The sequence below is a fragment of the Chelonia mydas genome, chromosome 1 (genome assembly GCF_015237465.2).
Source record: "Chelonia mydas isolate rCheMyd1 chromosome 1, rCheMyd1.pri.v2, whole genome shotgun sequence".
NCBI lineage: Eukaryota > Metazoa > Chordata > Testudines > Cheloniidae > Chelonia > Chelonia mydas.
In genome coordinates, this window is record NC_057849.1 from 42119197 (window position 1) to 42143078 (window position 23882).

The following is a 23882-nucleotide window of genomic DNA, read 5'->3' on the forward strand; positions in this document are numbered from 1 at the left end:
TCAGCTCAGGCCTGGTAGAAATGAGACAGATGATTCACAAGGGGAGGGGAAGGATCCGGCATCTGAACTGGTGTGTCACCCCTGGGCGTACCTTCAAAAGTTTGTTTGGAGGCTGAGGGCTGCCTCGCTGAGCCTTGGCCCTGGTTAGAAGAGGATTGAGAGGGCCTCTGCCTATTACTCCTGCCCCGCTTCCTGCTACAGTCCTGCCTAGGAAGAGCTGAGGAGAAGCGAAGGACGGGTTGTGGCTTAAATGGCTCTCTTTGGGGGGCTGGCGTATGAAGCCCCAGGGACTTCAGTGTTGTCTTGAGTCTTTCAGGCTGTGGGGCCTAGTTTCTGCTCCGAAAAGAGTCTTGAACAGTCAAAAGGCAAGTCCTGAATAGTGTGTTGGACTTTTTGTGAGAGTCCCGATACTTGAAGCCATGAGCTCCGTCTCACGGCTATTGCAGTTGCCATCGTACGGGTTGCTGACTCCACCGAGTCCAGCGAGGCCTGTAAGGAGGTTCCCGTGACAACCTTGCCTTCCTCCAGGACAGCCACAAACTCCAAATGGGAGTCCGCCAGAAGCAGTTCCTGAAATTTGGACAGCATGTTCAAGGAATTACAGCTATAGAGGCTAAAGACTGCCTGCTCGTTGGCAATGCGAAGCTGAAGCCCCGCGGTACAATACACCTTCCTGCTGAAGAAATCCAACTTCTTTGCCTCTTTGGATTTATGAGTCAGCCCCACTTGCCCCTGCCTTTCCTTCTGGTTGGCCGCCCCCACCACCAGAGTACCTGGCTGAAGATGAGTAAACAGGTACTCATACCCTTTGGAGGGCACAATATATTTCCTCTCTACCCCTTTCACCGTTGGGGAGAAGAGAGGTGGGTGTTTGCCACACCTTAGTGGTGTTATGGATAGTCTTAATAAGGGACAAAGCCTTGAAGGACCTTCAGGGACCAGAATGTCAACCATAGGGTCAGTCTTCTCCAACACCTTCTCTGACTGCATGCTTAAGTTTTGAGCCACCCTCCTGAGAAACTGTTGGTGTTCCCTGTTGTCCATGGCAGGCAGTGTGGTGGAAATGCCCGCCACCCCTTCATCCAGGGAGGATGAGGAAGATGCCTGCGGGGACACCGGGTCTTCCTGACCCTCTGGTTTGCGGGGATCCCCTTGCACCAAAACACCTTGTGCAATGCCAGGAGTGATTCTGGTTTCTGGGCCTGCGCCCGTCTCAATACTGATCCCAGTGCCAGGTCCCCCAACAGTCTCGGTGCCAACCTGCGTGCCCATCTCCTGCCCTTGAAGAGGTTCCCGAGCTACCAACCTTGATGATGGAGGGACCTGTGCCTCCGAAGCCACCGATAATGATCTGAACCCTGGCCATAAGGCTTGGTGGTAGGCCCCAGGGGTCCAGAAGGGCCATTGAGCAGGCACCTGCCACAGCAGAGGTCAGGACATAATGAGTAGCGGCTGCCCTTCCTCTTGTCTTGAGCGGTGTCGGTGTTAGGATATAGATATTCAGGCCTGTCGGTCAGGCCTGTACTCGAAGAATTTAGGTGTATTCTTATCACTTGGCTAGTTAGAGGTATAAAAGAAAGAATCAAAATCACTGTCTGCCGATGTAAGAGCCTTCTCTTACTGTGACAGTCTGAGGCCCTGTTCTTAGGCTAAGGCCTTTGGCTAAGCAGCAGAGGCAGCCATAAGCTGGGAAGCCAATGGTCACATCCTTACATTCCAAACTAGTCACATTGAAATCAGGTGCTATTGGGCTGTTAGGAATACAATCCTGTCCTGATAATGCCTATCACCTCCAGAGAAAGGGAAGTGCCTAGAAAATGTAAAAGGAAACTTAGTTTGACAGCATCCTGTCTGGCAAGAACTCACTTATCAATACTGGGATGTGAAATCCTCACTTCTGTATTGTTTTGTCATTATAGTTCCCACTTTGCTATTGTTTGTCTGTATAATCTCTGGTTCTGTGATTGTTCCTATCTGCTGTATAATTAATTTTGCTGGATGTAAACTAATTAAGGTGGTAGGATATAATTGGTTATATAATCATGTTACAATATGTTAGGATTGGTTAGTTAAATTTCAGGAAAATGATTGGTTAAGGTATAGCTAAGCAGAACTCAAGTTTTACTATATAGTCTGCAGTCAATCAGGAAGGGGGGGGGTGGATGTGTGGGTGGGGGAGATGGGAACAGGGAATGGGGGAAAGGAAATTGGAATCAGGTTTTGCTAAAGGGGGAAATGGGAACAGGGAATGGGGGTAAGGAAATTGGAATCATGTTTGGCTAAGGGCAGGAATGGGAAGGGACACAGGTGTAAGGCTCTGTGGTGTCAGAGCTGGGAAGGGGGACACTAAGGAAGGAAACTGGAATCATGCTTGCTGGATGTTCACCCCAATAAACATTGAACTGTTTGCACCTTTGGACTTCGGGTATTGTTGCTCTCTGTTCATGCGAGAAGGACCAGGGAAGTAAGTGGGTGAAGGAATAAGCCCCCTAACAGTCGGCTTTGCCTAGAGGTGTACAACTCTGCTTCCAAGTCCGACGAGGACTCTGACCTTGGTGACCAAGGTGGTGCAGAACGAGATGGTGCCAGAGAGCAGTGCCAGGGTGAGGGCAAGTGGTGCCTCATCATCATCAGCTTATCCCCAAGAGGGCACCATGCCTCTTTGTGGTGCCCATGCCAGTGTGGGGGACTGCGCTGTCATCGTTATGGGGTCCCTAGCTGCCGCAAAGGTGTCCAGCATAGAGGGAAAGTCTGGGTCCTCCTCTCAACACTCCCGCACCACAGAGTGGACTAGAACCGGACTTGACAGACCTCCCTGTGAGGCCGGAGTCAACGGTGCTGGCTGAGTCAGAGATGGAGCAGGATACCTTAGCATGGGACATACCCTGCTGGTGCCTCCTCACTCCACTACTTTAGTGGGAGAATGACCGCTGTCCGTCTTCTTTTTCTTGTGCAGCACCGATGAATGGGAGCTGTGCTGGGCACTTATACCAGAGGAGGTCTTCAGCACCGGGGAATGGTGATGACGAGGGTCCCTGGAACCCAAGTTCTTTCTCGGTGCCACAGCCTCTCATACCAAGGCCAGTGCACTCCGCACTCACACCAAGGCCAGTCAGACACACCTGTGCCAGCTAGGGACCAAGGGCTGACTCCATAAGGAGTAGGTTCAGCCTAAAGTCCCTCTCCTTCTTGGTCCTTGGTCAGATGCCACTGCAGTTCTTACATTTATCCGTTTGATGGGCTTCCCGCAAGCACTTCAAACAGGAGCTGTGTGGGTCTCCCTTTGGCATAGGCTTCAGACAGGACCTGCAAGGTTTGAAACCCTGAGACCGAGGAATGCCCTGGTCCCCAGGAGGGGAAACGCAGGCAGGGGGGAGGAACCACCAACTGAAACTTATCTATAACTAAGAAGGTCCTGCTGAGGCGATCTGCTAACATGTTCCTGGCCACGGGCAGATGCGCAGCTACCAGATGGAGGGCATACTGCACACAGACTTCTCAAAGGCGGAGAGTTTCTTGACAAAGAGCCAACAACCTGGCTCAGCCCTGTCTGTTCATGTAATACATCACCACGGTATTGTCTGTCAGGACTGCACCACTTTGCCCTTCCCATGGGGCAGGAAAACCTGGCAGGCCAGGCAAACCACTTTGAGCTCTCTGACGTTCATGTGGAGGGACAAATTATCCCGTGACCAGTGGTTTTGCGTGCTGAGCTCGACTAGGTAGGCTCCCCAACCCAGGTCCGAAGCATCGGAAACCAGGGTCAGCAACGGGGATAGGGCCGCAAAGGGAACTCCCTCCAGCACCGATTTGGGGCTCAACCACCAATCCAGGGATGAGTGGAGTCCCATAAATTGATGTTGTACCTCCCCAAAAGAGCCTGGTGGTTAGCCACCTGTAACTGAAGGCTGGTTGTTGAATAAATCTTTCTTCCAAAAAGATCCAGCCTCTTGGCTTCCTTATTTTTTGGGATCAAAACGATATGCCCCTGTCTGTCCTTCTCATTGGCTGCCAAGATGACCAGTAAGCCCAGAAGAGGGTGGGTATACAAATATTCAAAACCCCTGGCCGGGACTAAATACTTTTTCTCAGCCCTCTTGGAGGTGGGAGGGCTGGAAGAAGGAGTTTGCCACAGCGCTTTTGCTATCTTTAGGACCCCATTGTGAAATGTTAGCACAATATGGATGGTGGTAAAAGCAGAAAGCGCATTAAATGGGATGTCAGCCATCTCCTCCACTTCCAAGCCCAAGTTCGTAGCACCCTACGATGCAGGGCCTGAGTTCAAAATCGTTCAGAGGACTGGCGAGAGAAGGCCCCACCACCGCCTCATCCAGGGACAAGGAGGATGACTGGGTCACCTGGGGAGGTCCCGGGGCATCATCCCCCAGAGTGGAAGAGGATTTTGGGGTGGGAGCTCACTCCTCTACCCCGGCCTCTGAGTGTGCCTCATGCACCAATCTTGGTGCCGTTGGTTGCTGCTCCGAGGCAGCGGCCAAGGAATGGATTGACAGAGGCATCAGCATCAGTAGGACCACTGTGCCAGCCACTTGCCTTGCTGCCACAACAGCATTGCGCAAGTCGACGCAGCATCAGGTGCCCAATGGCACCAGAGCTGTTGCGGTGAAGGGCTGAATTCCCTTTCCATACCGGAGGAATCACCTTCCAATGGCCACGAAGGGGATTGCAGCGGGAGACCAGGGCCTCGAGTAGGTAAATAGGTGCTGGGGCCTGGGGAACTGACACTTCAACGGAGACCACTCCTACTGTCTGGGAGACAGGGATCTGCACCAAGGGGACAGCTGGCAGAAGGATGATCGGTGCCAGCAATATGGTGACCAGTGCCTTCCTCTAGGCAACCCATGTTGAGAGGGCAGAGACTGCAATCACGGTGCCGGCAATCTCGGACGTCCCACAGAAGATGGAGACCTGGGGCGTGGAGATGGAGAACGTTGTCTCGTCTCCGGAGACCATCGTCATTTGTCCGCCCTCTGGGGGGTCTTTACAGTTGGCTTGCCCTCGCCAGGAGCCCTTGCCGTGACCTGCGACACATGCAGTGACAACACACTGGTAGAGGCCTCTGCTCTATGGGTGCTGGGACATCCTGGGAAGGCGTTGGCCCTGTCACCACTCTGGGTCCCCTACCGCTCCCTGGAGTCAGTGGCAGATCCCTCGGGGTGGGGGGGCATACCCATGTGGCTCCGGTGTGGGCTGGTAGCCCAAACTAGGTCCTTTGCCCTTCTTGCTCGGTGCTGGGGAATCGCTCTTCTTCAACCACTTCTTAGGCACTGGCGACGGGGAGTAGTACCGGGTGCAGCCTGGTGCTGGGGGTGTGCTGCGCACCAAGGCCAAGGTGCTGGGGCAGAATCCGGCCAGGAAGGCTTGGATACCGGACAGAGAGCAGCCTCCATGAGGAGGGCCCTTAAATGGATGTCTTGCTCTTTCTGAGTTCTGGGACGAAAGTTCTTACAGATGCGACACTTGTCCTTCACATGTGATTCTCCCAAGCACTTGAGGCAGCTGCTATGAGGGTCACTAACTGGCACAGGCTTGTTGCAGTCAGAGCTGGGCTTAAAACCCAGAGACAACGAGGCATACCCCGCCTGGGGCAAAGTCCCCACTGAGACTCTATCTCTGACTACACTGCTTAAGAACTACTTACTAACTAACTACTGTAAACAAACTATTTACAAGGCCTTAAGGCTCGAAGAGCGAAGTAGAAGAGCCACTAACCCTTGCTAGGCAAGGGAAAGAGGCTCCGACTAACCACCATGGACAGTAAGAACCAACTGCGAGGGTGTAGGGCCGGCAGCGCCTAATATACAGACATGTGCACGGCACTCAAGAGGTCGCCACAGCCAACGCTACGGAAATCGCTAAGGCAAAAATCTCCGCCCACGTGGGCGCACACACACCTAGAATGGAACTGACATGAGCAAGCACTTGAAGAAGAATACTGTTTCCCAAACACACACACGCAGTTTACTATTTACAGGCAGCTGCACAGACCCAGGAGGAGTGATTGCAAAGTGGCAAATTTCCAAATACTCAAAGGAAAACATGAATGACTGTAGAAAATCTCTTTGTCTTAACAGTTAAAATACAGCTGTGTTTAAAAGTCTGAAATTCCAATACACCATTTTGAACGCCACATGGTGGGAAGAGGGAAGATGGGGACTCCTAGACACTGTGATACAATCCATCATTAGTGTCCAAACGCTATTAACTGGGGCTTAGTGTTTTTGCATTGCTCTTTAATCACAAATCAATCCCATTACAGTAATAATAAACTTTTAATTTGAATCATACACTTACCAGGCTCTGGAGAGACTTCTGTCTCCACCAGATTCTCAGCAGTGCATTGTTCCACAGGAGTAGGGAGGGTTCAAACAGCTCCTTTGCATAGGGACTGAGCTTTTCTGTTGATCCTGATCTACAGCTTGCTCTGGAACTGGTTGCATTAAGAGAGTCACTTCATGATCCTGTCTGGAAGCCTGCTGCTGGCTGCAATGAGTCCCCAGGCCGGATTCAGGGGCCAGCAGCGCTCCGTCACAGCTCACCAGGTCATCATGAAGTACAGTTGGCTCTGTGGTGGGTGCAGTACCCAGGACCTGGTCAAAGTCATCATAAAATGGGCATGTTGTTTGCGAGTTGCCCGAGATGTGACTCTTATCCTGGGTTTTCCTGTATTCACTTTTTAGCCTCTTAATTCACTCCCTCCATTGATCACCTGTTTGGAAAATCTGCTGAGCTGCCAGCTTTTTAGCTATCTGCTGGTATGCATGGTTATTCTTTATGCTTTTGCTGAAGTCCACAGTTTTACTGGCCTTACACCACAGATTCACCAAAATCTGGTTGAGCTCACATGACCAGGAAGCAGCTCACTTTGCAAAAGTCTTCATCAGATCAGTCTCCACTGAAAACCCTGAAGGCTCTCTTGCAAATCGGAGTTCAGAAGACAATATGTTAACACTGACCTGAGCTGCTACTTTTTGCCAAGGGAGGCGTGACTTCCATTTGCAATAGATTGCACTGCAGATTGTTAGCATAGACAGGACTACGGAAGTTACCCCAAGGAAAAGACGGTTACTCACCTTTGTAACTGTTGTTCTTCGAGATGTGTTGCTCATATCCATTCCAATTATGTGTGTGCGAGCCGCGTGCACGATCGTCAGAGAATTTTTACCCTAGCAACAGCCGGTGGGTCGGCTGTGGAGCCCCCTGGAGTGGCGCCTTCATGGGGCTGGATATATACTGCAGCTGACCCAGTGCCTCCTCAGCTCCTTCTTGCTGGCCACTCCAACAGAGGGGAAGGAGGGCGGGTTTGGAATGGATATGAGCAACACGTATCGAAGAACAACAGTTACAAAGGCGAGTAACTGTCTTTTCTTCAAGTGCTTGCTCATATCGATTCCAATTAGGTGACTCCCAAGCCTTACCTAGGTGGTGGGGTCAGAGTGAGATACTGCGGAGTGAAGAACCGCTGAACCAAATGCGGCATCGCCCCTGGACTGCTGAATTATCGTGTAGTGAGCGGCAAAGGTATGTACCGATGACCAAGTGGCAGCTCTACAGATCTCCTGTATTGGAACCTGGGCCAAGAAAGCGGCCGATGAGGCTTGAGCCCTCGTGGAGTGGGCAGTGAGGTACGTGGTCGGGACACCGGCCAAGTCTTAGCAAGCACGGATATAGGCCGTGATCCAGGAAGAGATGCGCTGTGAGGAGACCGCGAGGCCTTTCATCTGGTCAGCCATGGCAATGAAGAGCTGGGTTGTTTTTCTAAATGGCTTCGTGCGCTCAATATAGAAGGCGACAGCCCTACGAACATCGAGGGAGTGCACCTGTTGCTCCCGTCAAGTAGTGTGTGTTTCGGTAGAAGATCGGAAGGAAGATGTCCTGGCTGAGGTGAAAGGCTGACACTACCTTAGGAGGGAAGGTCGCACCTGTACCTTGTCTTTATGGAAGGTACTAAAGAGGCCTGAAAGGAGGCCCTAGCCACTGTTTGCCCTCTTCCACTGAGGCTCCAAACTCATCCCTGGACTCCTGAGGAATTAACTCCTTAAATTTCAACATGGAGCTCCACGAATTATAGTCATAATGGCTCAGGAGCACCTGTTGGTTCGCGACCCTGAGCAGTAGCCCCCCTGAGGAGTAAATCTTGCACCCAAACAAATCGAGACGCCTGGCGTCTTTTGATTTGGGCACTGGAGCCTGTTGACCATGCCGCTCCCTTTCATTCACCGAGGCCAACACTAGTGAACACGGCTGAGGGTGAGTATAAAGGTACTCATAGTCCTTGGAGAGGGCAAAGTATTTCCTCTGCACTCCTCTGGCCGTCGGTGGGATGGAGGCGAAGGTTTGCCAGATTGTCTTGGAATTGGTCTGGATGGTGCGAATAATGGGCAAAGCTACTCGGAACGGGGCCTCCACTGAAAGGATGTCCACCACTGTGTCCTCCAACTCCACTACCTCCTCAGCTTGGAGGTTCACATTATATGCCACCCTATGTAGAAGGTCTTGGTGGGCACGAAGGTCTATTGGGGGAGGACCCGAGATTGTTGTCCCTGCCACTGCCTCGTCTGGAGAGGACAAGGAGGATGCCACAGGGGCTAGGGGATCCTGTGACAGAAACTGCTGTGAAGGGTCCTGTTGTCCAGGATCCGTTACACTGGGGTCTGGGGCCTGCGCTGGGATAGGTGCAGTCGCTTCCATACCCCCCGGAGGACGATGACTTATGGTGGCCTCTGGCACCCAGGGTTCTGAGTGGGCTGAGCGGGAGGCCCCTGACGGAACCCCTTGGGCTTGGTGGTACGCCCACAGGGTCGAGAAGGACCATTGTGAAGGCTCCTGATTAGGGTGAATTGGCCTTCCTCCTGCCAGTGACCCACATCACCCTTGCCATGACTTGGAACGGGGTAGGCTGAGCGCGAGCCGCCCTCGGACTGTGACGACTGTGAAGCACAACGCGAGGGCCAAGGCAGTGCGGAGTGTGCCTGCGTCGACTATCCAGGGTGCGGTGTGGAGTGATACCAGGTTGCTGGAGAGCGGTGCCGGCGAGGGGCTGCGGAGCAGTACCGGGATTGAGATCGGTGCCGATGACTGGGCCGGTACTGGGATCCAGATCTGGACCGTGACGACGATCACTGCGGGAGCAGTGCCGGGATCAGCTCCGGGAAGGAGATTGGCGCTCTGATCAGTGCTGGAAGTGAGATCGGGAGCCTGAACAGTACCATTGTCCAGAGCTGTGCTGAGAGCCTGATCAGTGCCGTGAGTACAACCGATGGTGCAAGTACGACGGGCGCCGGGACTGCGAGGGGTGTAGGGACTGCGAGCAGCATCAGGATCGGGACCGGATCCAGGACCGGTGCCGTGTTTGCATGCACGGAGATGGCGGACGTATTAGGGTTGGCTTGCCCCTAGATGGTACCGCACCAGTCAGAGGCGGTGCCGCAGTCTGGGATGATGCCGGTTCTGTGAGGGCGATGAGGTCTTGTGCCACTGCAAACGTCTCCAGTGTTGACGGAAGCCGGGGCTCAACCATGGTCCGAGTCAGGGAGCCTGTGCGCACTGGACTCCATGGCTCCTCTCTCGGTGCCGGAGTCAACGGCGCCAATATTGGCGCTTGTACCCTCGGTTGCTCCAGTGCTGGACACGACTCCGATGCTGGTATAGGAGGTGCTGGTGACTGTTGAGATGGGACAGTCGTCTCCGGCTTGCACTGTCTCTTCTGGCCCGGAGATAGAGAACGGTGCCGGGTCACTTGTACTGGCTGTGGTGCCGGAGAGGGCTGGTGCCGCGGGCCTCTATCAGAGTCCAACCGCAGTGCAGTACCTGATGCTGCCGCCGGGGCGCTGCGCACCGAAGCGCCCGGCACCGATGGAGGGTCCGGGCTAAGGGCCGCCTCCATAAGGAGCTGCTTGAGTCTAAAGTCCCGCTCTTTTTTGGTCCAAGGTCTGAACGTCTTACAGATCCTACACTTGTCAGCCTGGTGAGACTCCCCGAGGCCCTTCAAACAGGTGTCGTAGGGGTCTCCTGTTGGCGTAGGCTTTGAGCAGGCTGAGCAAGATTTGAAATCCAGAGCGCTGGGCACGAGCCCAAGCAGCGGGCAGGGAGGAGGCGAAGGACCCCTTCCAACCCACTAAATTAAGTCTAAACTTATCACTATCCCTATAACAACTACTGCAACTATACTAACTATACAACTATAACAACTATCTAACAATGGGAAGCAAAAAGCTACGGAGAGTGGAGGAGAGCTATGCTGCGCTCCACAGTTCCAATGACTGTCACGGGTGGTAAGAAAGAACTGAGGAGGCACTGGGTCGGCTGCGGTATATATCCAGCCCCATGAAGGCGCCACTCCAGGGGGCTCCACAGCTGACCCACCAGGTGTTGCTAGGGTAAAAATACACCGATGATCATGCACGCAGCATGCACACACCTAATTGGAATCGATATGAGCAAGCACTTGAAGAAGAACTGTGGGATACATCCAGTAAAAAGTTTTCACCCACAAGTGATATGGTCTTTTATCATTTTCTTGTGTGAGTTCATTCAAGCACATAGAGATTGTCTGGTTTCACCCACATATTGCTATTGGGGCATTAAGTACACTGGATGAGGTACAATACTGCATATAGAAAGTACAACATTTTCAAGCACCACTGATTTTCAAGTTGATGGTGTCTAATATGTTCAGTAAAAAAAGAGATTTTCTTTTCAACATCAAGCACAAACAATCTTTTTACATTTTCCTGTGTAACATTTACTATGGATAATGCAATAACTATCACGCCCTCTCAGTGCTGAGGATATCTTTGAGGTATTTCTAAGGCACCCATAATATGTATATAAAGTTGAACTATTTCCATTCTGACAACTGTTTCTGTGTTATTGATTACAACATGAAAAATACATACAGTCATACATAATAGTATATGGACTAGCAGAATCCCTTTGTCTACCTTTGAAATGCCCATAGGTACAGGTAAATCAAGTATGTTGCCATATAATTGTCTTTGTTGATAAGCATGAAGCTGTTACAACAGTCATGCAGAATTGAATACTGATGAGAATATAAATTGTACATACACGTATGATAATATGGGTCTTTAAATTCTGTGTGCCATTGCAAGACTGCCTACTTTTCAGCCATCTCCCATAATCTCAGAGGAGAATCTGATTCTACAGGGTGGGGTTATCAATGTGATCAGCAAAAGCTTAAAACCCCACTTCTTTCCACCTCCTTTCAAAGTCTCAACATGGAGGGTTAGAGGGAAAGAGACACTACCACCACCAACTACTTGCCTCCTACTTTGGAAGTGGGTAACAAAACATCTTTGGAAGCAGTAAGTTTTCCCTCCTCCAGGCTGTCAAAGGCTACTCCCCCCTTCCTTGGTGCTGCAGTATTGAGAGAGGCAGTGGCGCTAGCAGAAGGGATAGAAACTTAAGGCAGATGGCCAGGGAGGGGGAAATTCTCCTAAAATCAAAACTAAAATCCTATTATTTTAGTGCAAGCTCTTAAATATTTATTGAACATAAAAGTTAATATAAGAAACAAATGTTCATGCTGTTGATTAATGATTAAAGTATGCCAGCTGATAGCTACTTCCAATTAATTCTTTAATTGCATGCAGCTCCTAGAATGTACAGTCCTCACACCTTAAACATGTAGCTCAGATATTGACATTTCAAATTATTTTGCCAATTTTATAGAATAAAAATTTGATACCATTTAGAAATTCTGAAAATCTTCACAGGATGCCCTGGTTTATTTAAACAATTTTGCATCAATTAATGAATATAGAATCATAGTATCATAGAATATCAGGGTTGGAAGGGACCTCAGGAGGTCATCTAGTCCAACCCCCTGCTCAAAGCAGGACCGATCCCCAATTAAATCATTAAATATCAATCAATTAAATCATTAAATATAAATCAATATAAATTCATTAAAATGTTATTTCTTCTATGCAATGAGTCCTAACACTATCATCTTCTCAATTATTAGGCTTTTTTGTTCTGTTTTTTGCCAATTGTGATTAATTGTGTAAGTTATCCAGTTTCTGTTTATATGGAAGCTGAGTCAGAGAAACATTTAATCATCAAAGCAACACAAACGCCACACTTCAATCCAGCAAAATATTCAGTCAGTAATCCTACCTGAAAATCCCCAGAGAAGCTGGTGGGCTAGAATATAATCAAATCCATTTTTCAGAAAACATTCAAAATGCTAGTGATTTACACATGATAATGCTAAATATAAAAGTAACAATCTGCCTCTTACAATAAAAGAAAATGCTTTATGGAGTGAAAGTGGATTTGGATCTTTCTGTGCAACACCAGTGTGGAACCCACCCCACCTTTTGAAAGAAAATATAAGAACATGTTTCTTGTATATTTGTATAGTCACCTGAGGAAAAATTCTTGGCAGCTGGGATTTTAGAACCAGCCAAAAGAGAAATAAACAGGTCTTACAGTATCATGTGTACATTATGACCTTGTAAATGCCTTAGAAAGAAAAGTAATTTATGGCAAAAGAGCATGAAGAGCAAAGTCGGCCACTCTAGAGTTCAGAAGAATGGTCTAAGGGATTTAAAGTTCTACAGAAGAAGTCTACCCATAATATTCATGTACAAGAATGTTCATGTGTTTTCTCTGCAGCAATATTAGTAGGATAAACATAAGAAAGGAGAACTGCTAAATATCTGGTGGCCTGGTTGAAAATAAGAACCAAGGGTGTAAAAGATGATGGTAATGCATCACACAAAGAGTCAGAAAACTGCAATGATGCAAATAATTTCCATATTGCAAAAAATTTTCAATTCAATAATCAGGAGAGATACAGATTTGATAGCATTACAAAATTAGGTGAACCATTATTCGAAGTGTCCTCACGCAACCCATGGATTTTTGTCTCTGCACCTGTAAATCTGTGATTATACTTGTAGCAATAAGCATATGTTAAAATATTGCCACTGATCCTCATTTTTACACAGTAGATGTTTACCCATCTAAAATGTATCATCTCCTTTTCAGTCCTAGCAAATTTGCTTTAAAAAACCTAAAAAGTGCATCTGCCAGTAATGGGACTGTATGGAGGGATGGGGGTTCTTCAGCTTGAACTTTGGAGATCAAGGGAAAATTAAAGGAGATACTAAATTTGGAGTATTGTGGTTCGATCATGGGGTAGAGGAGAGGGGGAGGCTCCTCTGGGTGCTATTCCAGCTTTTCTCACCAGCCTTGTGGAAAGTTTTGGGGAACAGAGTGAAGACTGTTTCCCTTTGATCATCACTTCAGCTCTTCATCCTCGAGTCCTGTGGAGGTAACCATGACTGTGGAGGTTCTACCCTGGGTCCTTCCCCCAGACCACAGGTCCTCCTGTGGCCACCTTCCCTCTTCTCTACTTCTAATTTTTTTAAACCATCGAACGTAACTGTGGATGTTCCCATCCATATAAAATGTTTAATTCTTCTCAAATCTCACCAATTATTATTTATATTATAGTAGCACCTTAGAATCCCAATCAAGACAGGAGCACAGTACAAATACTTATTTAAAAATAGTCACTGCTCCAAAGAATCTACAATCAGGGTTACAATATAACACAACAAATAGTTGAAACAGGATTTGTTGGTGAAGTTAGAGGATGAGGCAAAAGTAAAACAAGCATTTCTTAGCAGAATAAGTAGCAGTCACATCTGCCTACCTCCCACAAAACTCTTGGTTTTAATGAAATCTAGTAGGAACAGGTTCCACAAGCTAAATATGTGATGTATAAAGAAATATTTCCTTGTATCAATCTTAAATTTCCAGGCTTTCATTATCATTGGCTGTCCTTTGGCTCTTGTATTATGAGAAAGGGGTAAATAAGAGCACTTGATTTACCTTCTCTGTAAAATACACATTACTTTGTATAACTATCTTATTAATAATTCTCTCATACTTATTTCCTCTGTGAACTAAACAGTCCCAATCTTTCCAGTCTCTCCTCGTACGGAAATTTTGCCAAGTTGTTAATCATTTTGTCACCTGTCTGTAAATCTCTTCTATTTCTGCTACATTTGAAAATATTAACAGAGACGTGATCATTAAACCCATGCAAGTGGTGCAGGTCACCTAAGGATGGAACCCTGGAGGACTTCAACTCAGGGGGGTGAGAGGAGAAGGAAGAGCTACCAAAGGAAATGGTGAAAAGTCAACCAAAGAAATTAGAGAAAAACAAGAGTCCAGAGTCAAGGAAGCTAAAAGAATAGAGGATGTCAAGGAGAAGAGATAGATGAACAATATCAAAGACAGCAAACTGCTGTGACCATTACTAGAATACTAGGTCCAGTTCTGGTGTCCACACCTTAAAAAAAAGTTGATTAATTGGAAAGGGTTCAGAAAAGTAGAACAAGATGAAATGTTTTCACAAATAGCTTATTCACTGAAAAATACAGTTTGAGTTGACCTGAAACAATTCATGAATTTTACATGAATTCTCTGAATAGTCATCCAGAAAAAAAAATTCAGCTTCCCTTATAATCTTTAGCCCAACAGCTAGGGCATTCAGCCAGGATCTGGGAGACCTAGGTTCAGTTCCCCTCTCTTCCTGATCTGAACAAGGGATTTGAACTTGGTTCTCCCACTTCCCACCACTAGGATATGGGATATAGAATCATAGAAATGTAGGGTCAGACAGGATCTCAGCAGGTCAGCTAGTCTAGCCCCCCTTTGCTGAGGCAGGACCTGCTGGGCAGGTCTCTCTCAGTCTCTCCTGTTGAAAGTGTTCCACCATATATAAGTAATTAAATACTCATCCAGAGAGAGAATTAGAATTGTTGGACACTTATCTGGGATGTGTGAAACCTAGATTCCAGTCTTCCTGCTCCAGTGACTGATTAACACACAGTGGAACTGCTTCAACAGAAGAGCTTGAGAGAGACCCACCCCAGAATCTCTCATAGCCTAGTGGTTAGGGTATTTTCCTGAGAGGAAGGAGACTCAAGTTCAAATTCCTTCTCCACATCAAGTAGAGAGGGAAATAAAATCCAGGTCTTCCATATCCTGGGTGAATGAACTAACCACGGGGCTATAGTTATAAAGGGAAGTACCACCACTTCCTCCCCATTTTGTCAATCTAACCCAGGTCCAAAAAACCACTTTGACTGAAAAAAAATTGTAGACCATTTTGGTTAGCCAAATTTTTGGGGAATTTTCAGTTTGGGTTCAATGCAACCCAATTTGTTTTTATTTTATTTTATTTTTACAATTTTTCAGAACTGCCAGCAAATCAAAAAACTCAGTTATTTACCTAGCTCTACAGGAAAAAAACTACAAGAATGATTCAAGGTCTGAGAAACCTGCCTTACAATAAGAGATTAAAGAAGCTCAATCTAGTTAATATATCCAAGAGAAGGTTAAGAGCTGACTTGAACAACCTATAAATTCCTACGGGGGAGAAGATTTCTGATGGTAGAGGGCTCTTTAATTTAGCAGATAAAGGCATAACAAGATCCAATAGCTGGAACCTGAAGCCACATGAAATCAGACTAGAAATAAGGCACAAAGTTTTAACAGTAAGGTTAATTAACCACTGCAACAATTTATCTAGGGATGTTGTGGATTCTCTGTCACTTGAAGTCTTTAAATCAAGATTGGACTTCTTTCTAAAAGAAACGCTGTAGCTTAACCATAACTTATGAACTCGACACAGGAATCACTTGGTGAAAATTGACAGGTTTCAGAGTAGCAGCCGTGTTAGTCTGTATTCGCAAAAAGAAAAGGAGTACTAGTGGCACCTTAGAGACTAACCAATTTATTTGAGCATAAGCTTTTGTGAGCTGTAGCAGGTATCACGAAAGCTTATGCTCAAATAAACTGGTTAGTCTCTAAGGTGCCACTAGTACTCCTTTTCTTTCTGGTGAAAATTCTTGGCCTCTGTTATGCAGGATATCAGAATAGCTAATCATAATGGTCTCTTCTGGTCTTAAAATCTATTAATCTAATCTCTCACAGAATGTGAGGCCTGGGCATGTCCACCATAACCAAAAGGCTGGTACTGTTATTGACTGTTTACATATGAACTCACACACACATTCAAACACGTTAACTGGAGTGGGGAAAAAACGGTTACCTACCTTTCATAACTGTTGTTCTTTGAGATGTGATGCTCATGTCCATTCCAAGTAGGTGTGTGCACACCACATTCACGATCATCAGAAGGTTTTTTCCTTAGCGGCACCCATCGGGTTGGCTGTGGAGCCCCCTGGAGTAGCACCCTTACGGCGATGTATATAGGTCCCGCCTCTTCAGTTCCTTTTTGTCAGATACTCTGACAGAGGGGAGGCGGGTGGGTCTTGGAATGGACATGAGCAACACATCTCAAAGAACAACAGTTAGGAAAGATAGGTAACTGTTTTTCTTCTTCGAGTGATTGCTCATGTCAATTCCTAGTAGGTGACTCCCAAGCAGTCCCCTAGAGCAGGGGTCGGAATTCACCGAGTTGCAGACTGTAGCACAGCTCTACCAAATGTGGCATCGTCTCTAGCCTGCTGTGTGATGGCGTAGTGCAAGGTAAAGGTGTGGACAGACAACCACGTCGCTGCCCTGAAGATGTTCTGAATGGGAACCTGCGCCAGGAAGGCTGCAGATGAAGCATGCGTTCTTGTGGAATGCTCTGTCAATGCTGGGGCCAGAATCTTTGCTAGGTCATAGCATGTTCTGATAAATACCATGATCCAAACGTTCTTGTTAACTCCTGGAAATGTGCTGGAAATGGCCCACCTTGATTATCACTTCAAAAGGTTTTCTCTCCCCCCACCCCACTCTCCTGCTGGTAATAGCTCATCTTAAGTGATCACTCTCCATACAATGTATATTTTTTCATGGTATGTGTGTATATAAAATCTCCTCACTGTACTTTCCACTTTATGCATCCAATGAAGTGAGCTGTAGCTCACGAAAGCTTATGCTCAAATAAATTGGTTAGTCTCTAAGGTGCCACAAGTATTCCTTTTCTTTTTATGATCCAAGAAGAAACTCTGTGGGACAAAACAGGGATACCCTTCATTCTTTCAGCAATAGAGGTGAAGAGCTGCGTCTTTGTTTGCTTGATGTAAAAGGCTAAAGCCAGTCTGACATCCAGGGAATGGAGCATGTGTTCCCTGTCGTTGGTGTGTGGCTTAGGGTAGAATACTGGCAGAAAGATATTCTGATTTGTGTGAAATTGCAAAACTACCTTCGGGAGGAAAGCTGGGTGCAGCTGCAATTGTACCTTGTCCTTATAAAACACAGTATAAAGGGGCTTGGACATCAGAGCCTTGAGATCAGACACCCTCCTGGCTGATGTTATAGACACTAGGAATGCCACTTTCCAAGAAAGGTAGAGCACTCTGAAGATGAGTCTGATCTCGGACTCCACAGCAGTGCCATGTGGGGCGGTGCCGCAATCAGTGCTGAGGAGAGTGCAAGCGGTGCCGCAACATGACAAGTTTGCCCTTGGAAAGTCCAGCCCCCGTGTGGTGCTGGTGCTGCCGGTGCTGGTGCTGGGGAGTGCTGGGTTGCCATCTCTGTGAGGTCCTTGGCAGCCTCAAACATGTCAGGAGTGGACAGCATGTCCAACTCCACCATTTGGCTCTCCCGTCCTGGGGAGTCCAATGGAACCAGACTCAATGGTTCTGCCTGGGCGGCCAGACTGGACAGCATCAGCTGTTCCTGAGGAGGAACTGAGTGTCCCAACATGGGATGCACTCCACGGGCACCATTGCACTCCACTGTTCGGACTGTCGGCAAGCGCCCCCCTTTTGGCTCTTCTCTGCTTCTTATGTGGTACCGGCAAGTGAGATCAGTGCCAAGAGGTCGCCAAACTCGTCTTTGGTGCCAGACAGTGGCAGTGCCATGTGTCTCTGGTCCCTGCGTCATTTGCCGGTGCCATAGCTTCTCTCACTGAGGCCAGTGTACTGTGCACTATAGTGCTGGGCTTGGACCCCAACACAGTCTGAGCTGGCTGGGGACCAAAAGCCAACTCCATAAGGAGAAGCTTAAGTCTTAAGACTCTCTTCTTCTTAATCCTTGGGCAGAAGCTCCTACAGATCTTGCACTTGTCAGGCTGGTAGGTTTCCCACAAGTACTTTAAGAAGAAGTTGTGAGGATATCCCCTGGGCATAGGTTTCTTGCAGGACCCACAAGGTTTGAAGCCCTGAGGGGAGTGGGAAAAAAGGGGGGGGGGGATAACCCCCAACAGAAACTTAGTCTACGAACTAACTATCTAGAACACTAGAAAACCTATACTATGCAGAACTATACACAATACAAGAATAAATGTTTGCTAGGAGAAGCGCGTGCCCAAATCAAGAGAACGAAGTAGCTCCAACGACTATCACTGGCAGTAAGGAGGAACTGAAGAGGTGGTAGTTCAGCAGGGACTTATATACACCACCATAAGAGCGCCATTCCAGGGAGCTCCACAGCCGACCTGACGGGTACCACAAGGAGAAAAATCTTCCGACGATTGTGCACATGGCACGCACACACCTACTTGGAACTGACATGAGCAATCACTTGAAGAAGAACATGACGGTCAATGGCTATAATGTCCTCAGGGCGGGGGGAGATATTTAAAATGATTACAGAAACTTCAGTATGTGTGTGCGCTTTACTGAGTAACCATGTGCTACTTGATTGTAGATCTTCATCCTTCTTCTCTTCCCCTTCCTTTTTGCCAGTTTTTGAGTATCACCTGTGTTATTTTGCATTCAGATTGTAAACTGTATCTATTTTTGTATGAGAAGCTTAGCAGATTTTGCATGCCCAGTTTAGCTTAAAAATAATGTTCTTTTTAGGGCTGTCGATTAAGCGCAGTTAACTCACGTGATTAACTCAAAAAAATTAATCATGATAAAAAACTTAATCGCAATTAATCGCAGTTTTAATTGCACTGTTAAATAACAGACTACCAATTGAAATTTATTAAATATTTTGGATGTTTTTCTACATTTTCATATATACTGTATTCTGTGTTGTAATTGAAATCCAAGTGTGTATTATTTTTGATTACAAATATTTGTACTGTAAAAATGATAAACAAAATAAACACTATTTTTCAATTCACCTCTTACAAGTACTGTACTGCAATCTCTTTGTCATGAAAGTGTAACTTACAAATGTAGATTTTTTTTTGTTACATGACTGCACTCAAAACCAAAACAATGTAAAACTTTGCAGCCTACAAATCCACTCAGTCCTACTTCTTGTTCAGCCAGTCGCTGAAACAAACAAGTTTGTTTACATTTAAGGGAGATAGTGCTGCCGTCTTCTAATTTACAATGTCACCAGAAACTGAGAACAGAGATTTACATGGTACTTTTGTAGCTGGCATTGCAAGGTATTTACATGCCAGATATGCTAAACATTCATATGCTCCTTCATGCTTTGGCCACCATTCCAGAGGACATGCTTCCATGCTGATGACGCTCATTACAAAAATAAGTGTTAATTAAATTTCTGACTGAACTCCTTGGGGGAGAATTGTATGTCCCCTGCTCTGTTTTACTTGCATTTTTCCATATATTTCCTGTTACAGCAGTCTCAGATGATGACCCAGCATATGTTGTTCATTTTAAGAACACTTTCACTGCAGAGTTCACAAAACGCAAAGAAGGTACCAATGTGAGATTTCTAAAGACAGCTACAGCACTTGACCCAAGGTTTAAGAATCTGAAGTGCCTTCCAAAATCTGAAGGGGACGAGCTGTGGAGCTTGCTTTCAGAAGTCTTACAAAAGTCTCCGATGTGGAAACTACAGAACTCGAACCACCAAAAAAGAAAATCAACCTTCTGCTGGTGTCATCTGACTCAGATAATGAAAATGAACATGCGTCGGTCCGCACTGCTTTGGATTGTTATTGAGCAGAACCTTTCATCAGCATGAAGGCATGTCTTCTGCAATGGTGGTTGAAGCATGAAGGGACATGTGAATCTTTAGCACATCTGGCACGTAAATATCTTGTGATGCCAGCTACAACAGTGCCACGAGAAAGCCTGTTCTCACTTTCAGGTGACATTGTAAACAAGAAGCAGGCAGCATCATCTCCTGCAAATGTAAACAAACTTGTTTGTCTGAGCAATTGGCTGAACAAGAAGTAGGACTGAGTGGACTTGCAGGTTCTAAAATTTTACATTGTTTTATTTTTGAATGCAGGGGGTTTTGTACATAATTCTACATTTGTGAGTTCAACTTTCATGATAAAGAGATTGCATTACAGTAACTGTATTAGGTGAATTGAAAAATACTATTTCTTTTGTTTTTTTACAGTGTAAATACTTGTAATCAAAAATAAATATAAAGTGAGCACTGTACACTTTGTATTTTGTGTTGTAACTGAAATCAATATATTTGAAAATGTAGAAAACATCCAAAAATATTTAAATAAATGGTATTCTATTATGTTTAACAGTGCGATTAATTGTGATTAATTTTTTTAATCGCTTGACAGCCCTAGTTCTTTTAAATGTGGGTTTTAATCAGCCGCTCTGAACTATCCTAATTCCAAATTAGATTAAGAAAACAATAGCTCTTACGCAAAGCAAACCACACAATTTCTTCTTAAACTTATTATTATCAATCTGTTTTCTTTGTAAGGATGAGAACACAAGAAAACTGAATATTACCTCGGCTTTTGGCAGCTTCCTTCAAAGCAGTTAGAACTTGAGGCTTCAGGTCATCAGAAAGTAATCTTCCTTCAAGGCCTGGGAAGAGGGACCTAGCATGGCATTGAAAACAAAGAAGTATTGATCTTAGTATCCTTATCCAAGTCATTTATGTTGTTGTTCAATAGTTTCAAATACTGTGAAACAAATTATATATGTAATTGCCTATATATTTCGGAAAGTTTTCCTTTTGCAGTATTTTCTTAAAAAAACAAAATATGTATATAGCAACAGAGAATCCGAGGAAAATTAACCTTCTAACTATTCTGTACTTTTGACAGGTGGTTTAAGAGCGTTCTTGTTAAAGATACCAGGTTTACAACTTGAAGACATTCAGACTGATTTTAATGTAGTTATACTCTAGAAAGAGACTTTTAAAATAGCTTCCTAGGGTTCAATGTCTCTCAGTGAACTGATATCAGAGTATAAACTGTAGGGTATGTAACTGCTAGCAATGAAAACTTCACCTGAGACCTGAAAGTTAGGCTGTGTTCTTCCTGGCTCTGAAATGACCAGCAACAAATAATTGTAAACCACCAATAACCATGGTAAAGGCTGGATGAATAGATTTTGTGTTTCAAATGGTCAATTTTCATGTCACAAGCCACAACACTTCAAGTTACCCTACATTATCTTATAGGTAGTGCTGGGGAGGAGCCAGTGGTCATGATACATGTAGGTACCAATGATATAGAGAAAGGTAAGAGAGAAGTTCTGGAGGCCAAATTTAGGCTGGTAGGAAGAGATTAAAGTCCATGACCTCCACGGTCACATTCTCTGAAAGGCTTCCAGTTCCATACAAGGGGCCAGTACGTGGATGAAATAATGGTGAAGGGAGGAGAGATTTAGGTTTATTAGGAACTGGGGAACCTTTTTGGGGAAGCAGTGGCTTAACCAAAGGAAGCACCTTAACCAAAATGGAACCAGACTACTGGCACGTACAATTAAAAATGTTGTAGAGGAATTTTTAAATTAAGGGCTGGAGAAAAAACAAAAGGTGTGGAGGAACACATGGTCAGGCATTTACACCCCTCAGGGATGAATTTATTAAAGGGGGAACTCTGTATACTAGTAAAAAAGATAGGGAAGAAGTTGGTAAAGTGCAGGTAGAAGGCAGAGAGGAACAGTCAAATGTAACAGAATCCTATTTAAATATAACATGTGAAGGCAAGCAACTGAATATTGACAAAATTTACAAGTACTTATGTACAAATGCTAGAAGTCTAAATACTAAAATGGGTGAACAAGAGTGCCTACCATTAAATTGAGGACATTGATATAATACGCATCATAGAAACTTGGTGGATAATCAGAGGCACATGGTAATACCGGGATATAAAATCTATAGGAATGACAGAGTAGCTTGTGCTGTTGGGGGACTGGCATTATATTTTAGAGAAACCATAGAGTCAAATAAGGTAAAAATCTTGAATGAAACAAACTGTATCACAAATTCTCTATAAATAGAAATTCCATGCTTGAATAAAAAGAGTAAAGCAATAGGAATATACTACTGACCAGATGACAGTGATTGTAAAATGCATACGGAGGTCAGAGAGGCTACAAAACCAGAAAGAGCAATAATCATGAGTGACTTCAACTAGCCTCATATTGACTAGGTAAATGTCACTTCAAGGTGTGATGCAGAGATAACGTTTCTAGACACCATATATGAGTGCTTCTTCAAGTAGTTAGTTCTGGAACCCACAAAGAGAGAGCTAATTCTTGATTTAGTCCTCAGTGGAGCATAGGATCTGTCCAAGAGGTAACTATAGCTGAAGTGCTTGAGGACAGTGACCAGAATGTAATTAAATTTAATGTCTTTGTAGGGAAGATAATACAAAAAACCCCCACCACAGTAACATTTAACTTTAAAAAGGACAGCTACACAAAAATGAGGATGCTTGTTAGACAAAAATTAAAAGGATCTGTCACAAGAGTTAAGCAGCATGGGGACTATATAAAAACCACCATAACAGAGGCTCAGACTAAATGCATATGCCAAATCAGAAAAGACAATAAGAGGACCAAAATAATGCCACCATGGCTAAACAGCCCATTCAAGGCAAAAAGCCATCCTTTAAAATTTGTCTACTAGTAAGGATAAAAAAAAAGAGCACAACTCTGGCAGGTTAATTGTGTAAAAGTATAACAAAGCAGGCCAAGAAAGAATTTGAAAAGCAACTTGCTAAAGATGCAAAAAACAACAGTAACAAATTTTTTTAAGTACATCAGAAGCCGGAAGCGTGCCAATCAGACAGTGGCCCCACTAGACGACAAATGTATTAAAAGAGAACTCAAGGAAGACAAGGCTGCTGCAGAGAAGCTAAATGAAATCTTTGCCTCAGTCTCCACTGCAGAGGATGTCGAGGAAATACCCACATCAAAGCTATTTTTGGGGGGCAACAAATCCAAAGTACTGTCCCACCCTAACATGTCAATAGAAGAAGTTTTAGAATACACTGATAAATGTAACAGTAATAAGTCACCACTAAGAGTTCTGAAGGAATATGAAATTGCAGAACTACTAACTATAGTACATAACCTATGGCTGAAATCAGCCTCTGTACCAGATGACTGGAGAGCTGCTAATGTAACATCGATTTTTTAAAAAGGGTTCCAGAGGCAGGACCTGGTGAGCCTAATTTCAGTATCAGGCAAACTGGTAGACACTATAGAAAGAACAGAATTATCAGACACATAGACATAGCATTTGTTAGCAAAGAGTCAACATGACTTTTGTAAAGGGAAGTCATGACTCACCAATCAGAATTATTTAAGAATGCCAGCAAGCATGTGGACAAGGGTTATCCAGTGGATATAATGTACTTGGACTTTCAGAATGCCTTTGACAAGGTCCCTTATCAAGGGCTCTTAAGCAAAGTAAGGAGTCATGGGATAAGAGGGAAAGTCCTCTCACGGATCAGCAACTGGTTAAAAGATAGGAAAATAATGTAGGTATAAATATCCATTTTTCACAATGGAGAGGTAAACAGTGGGGTCCCCCAAGGATATGTACTGGGACTTGTGCTGTTCAACATACTCATAAATGATCTGGAAAATGAAGTGAATAGTGAAGGGGCAAAAAGTTGCATATGATACAAAATTACTCAAGATAGTTAAGTCCAAAGTTGACTGTGAAGAATTATTGGGGGATCTCACGCAACTGGGTGAGTGGGCAACAAAATCTCAGAT

General features: G+C 45.4%; 1 protein-coding gene across 5 annotated transcripts in view; it reads right to left on the bottom strand.

Moving 5' to 3' along the window:
• Nucleotides 1-23882, bottom strand: part of SACS (sacsin molecular chaperone) — a 253374-nt gene that overhangs the window by 31409 nt on the left and 198083 nt on the right. For all 5 annotated transcript variants that reach the window (XM_043530779.1, XM_007072640.4, XM_043530769.1 and 2 more), the window contains one exon: nt 20649-20740. In XM_043530779.1, coding sequence (XP_043386714.1) covers nt 20649-20740 — 92 coding nt within the window. The remainder of the gene's footprint in view (nt 1-20648; nt 20741-23882) is intronic.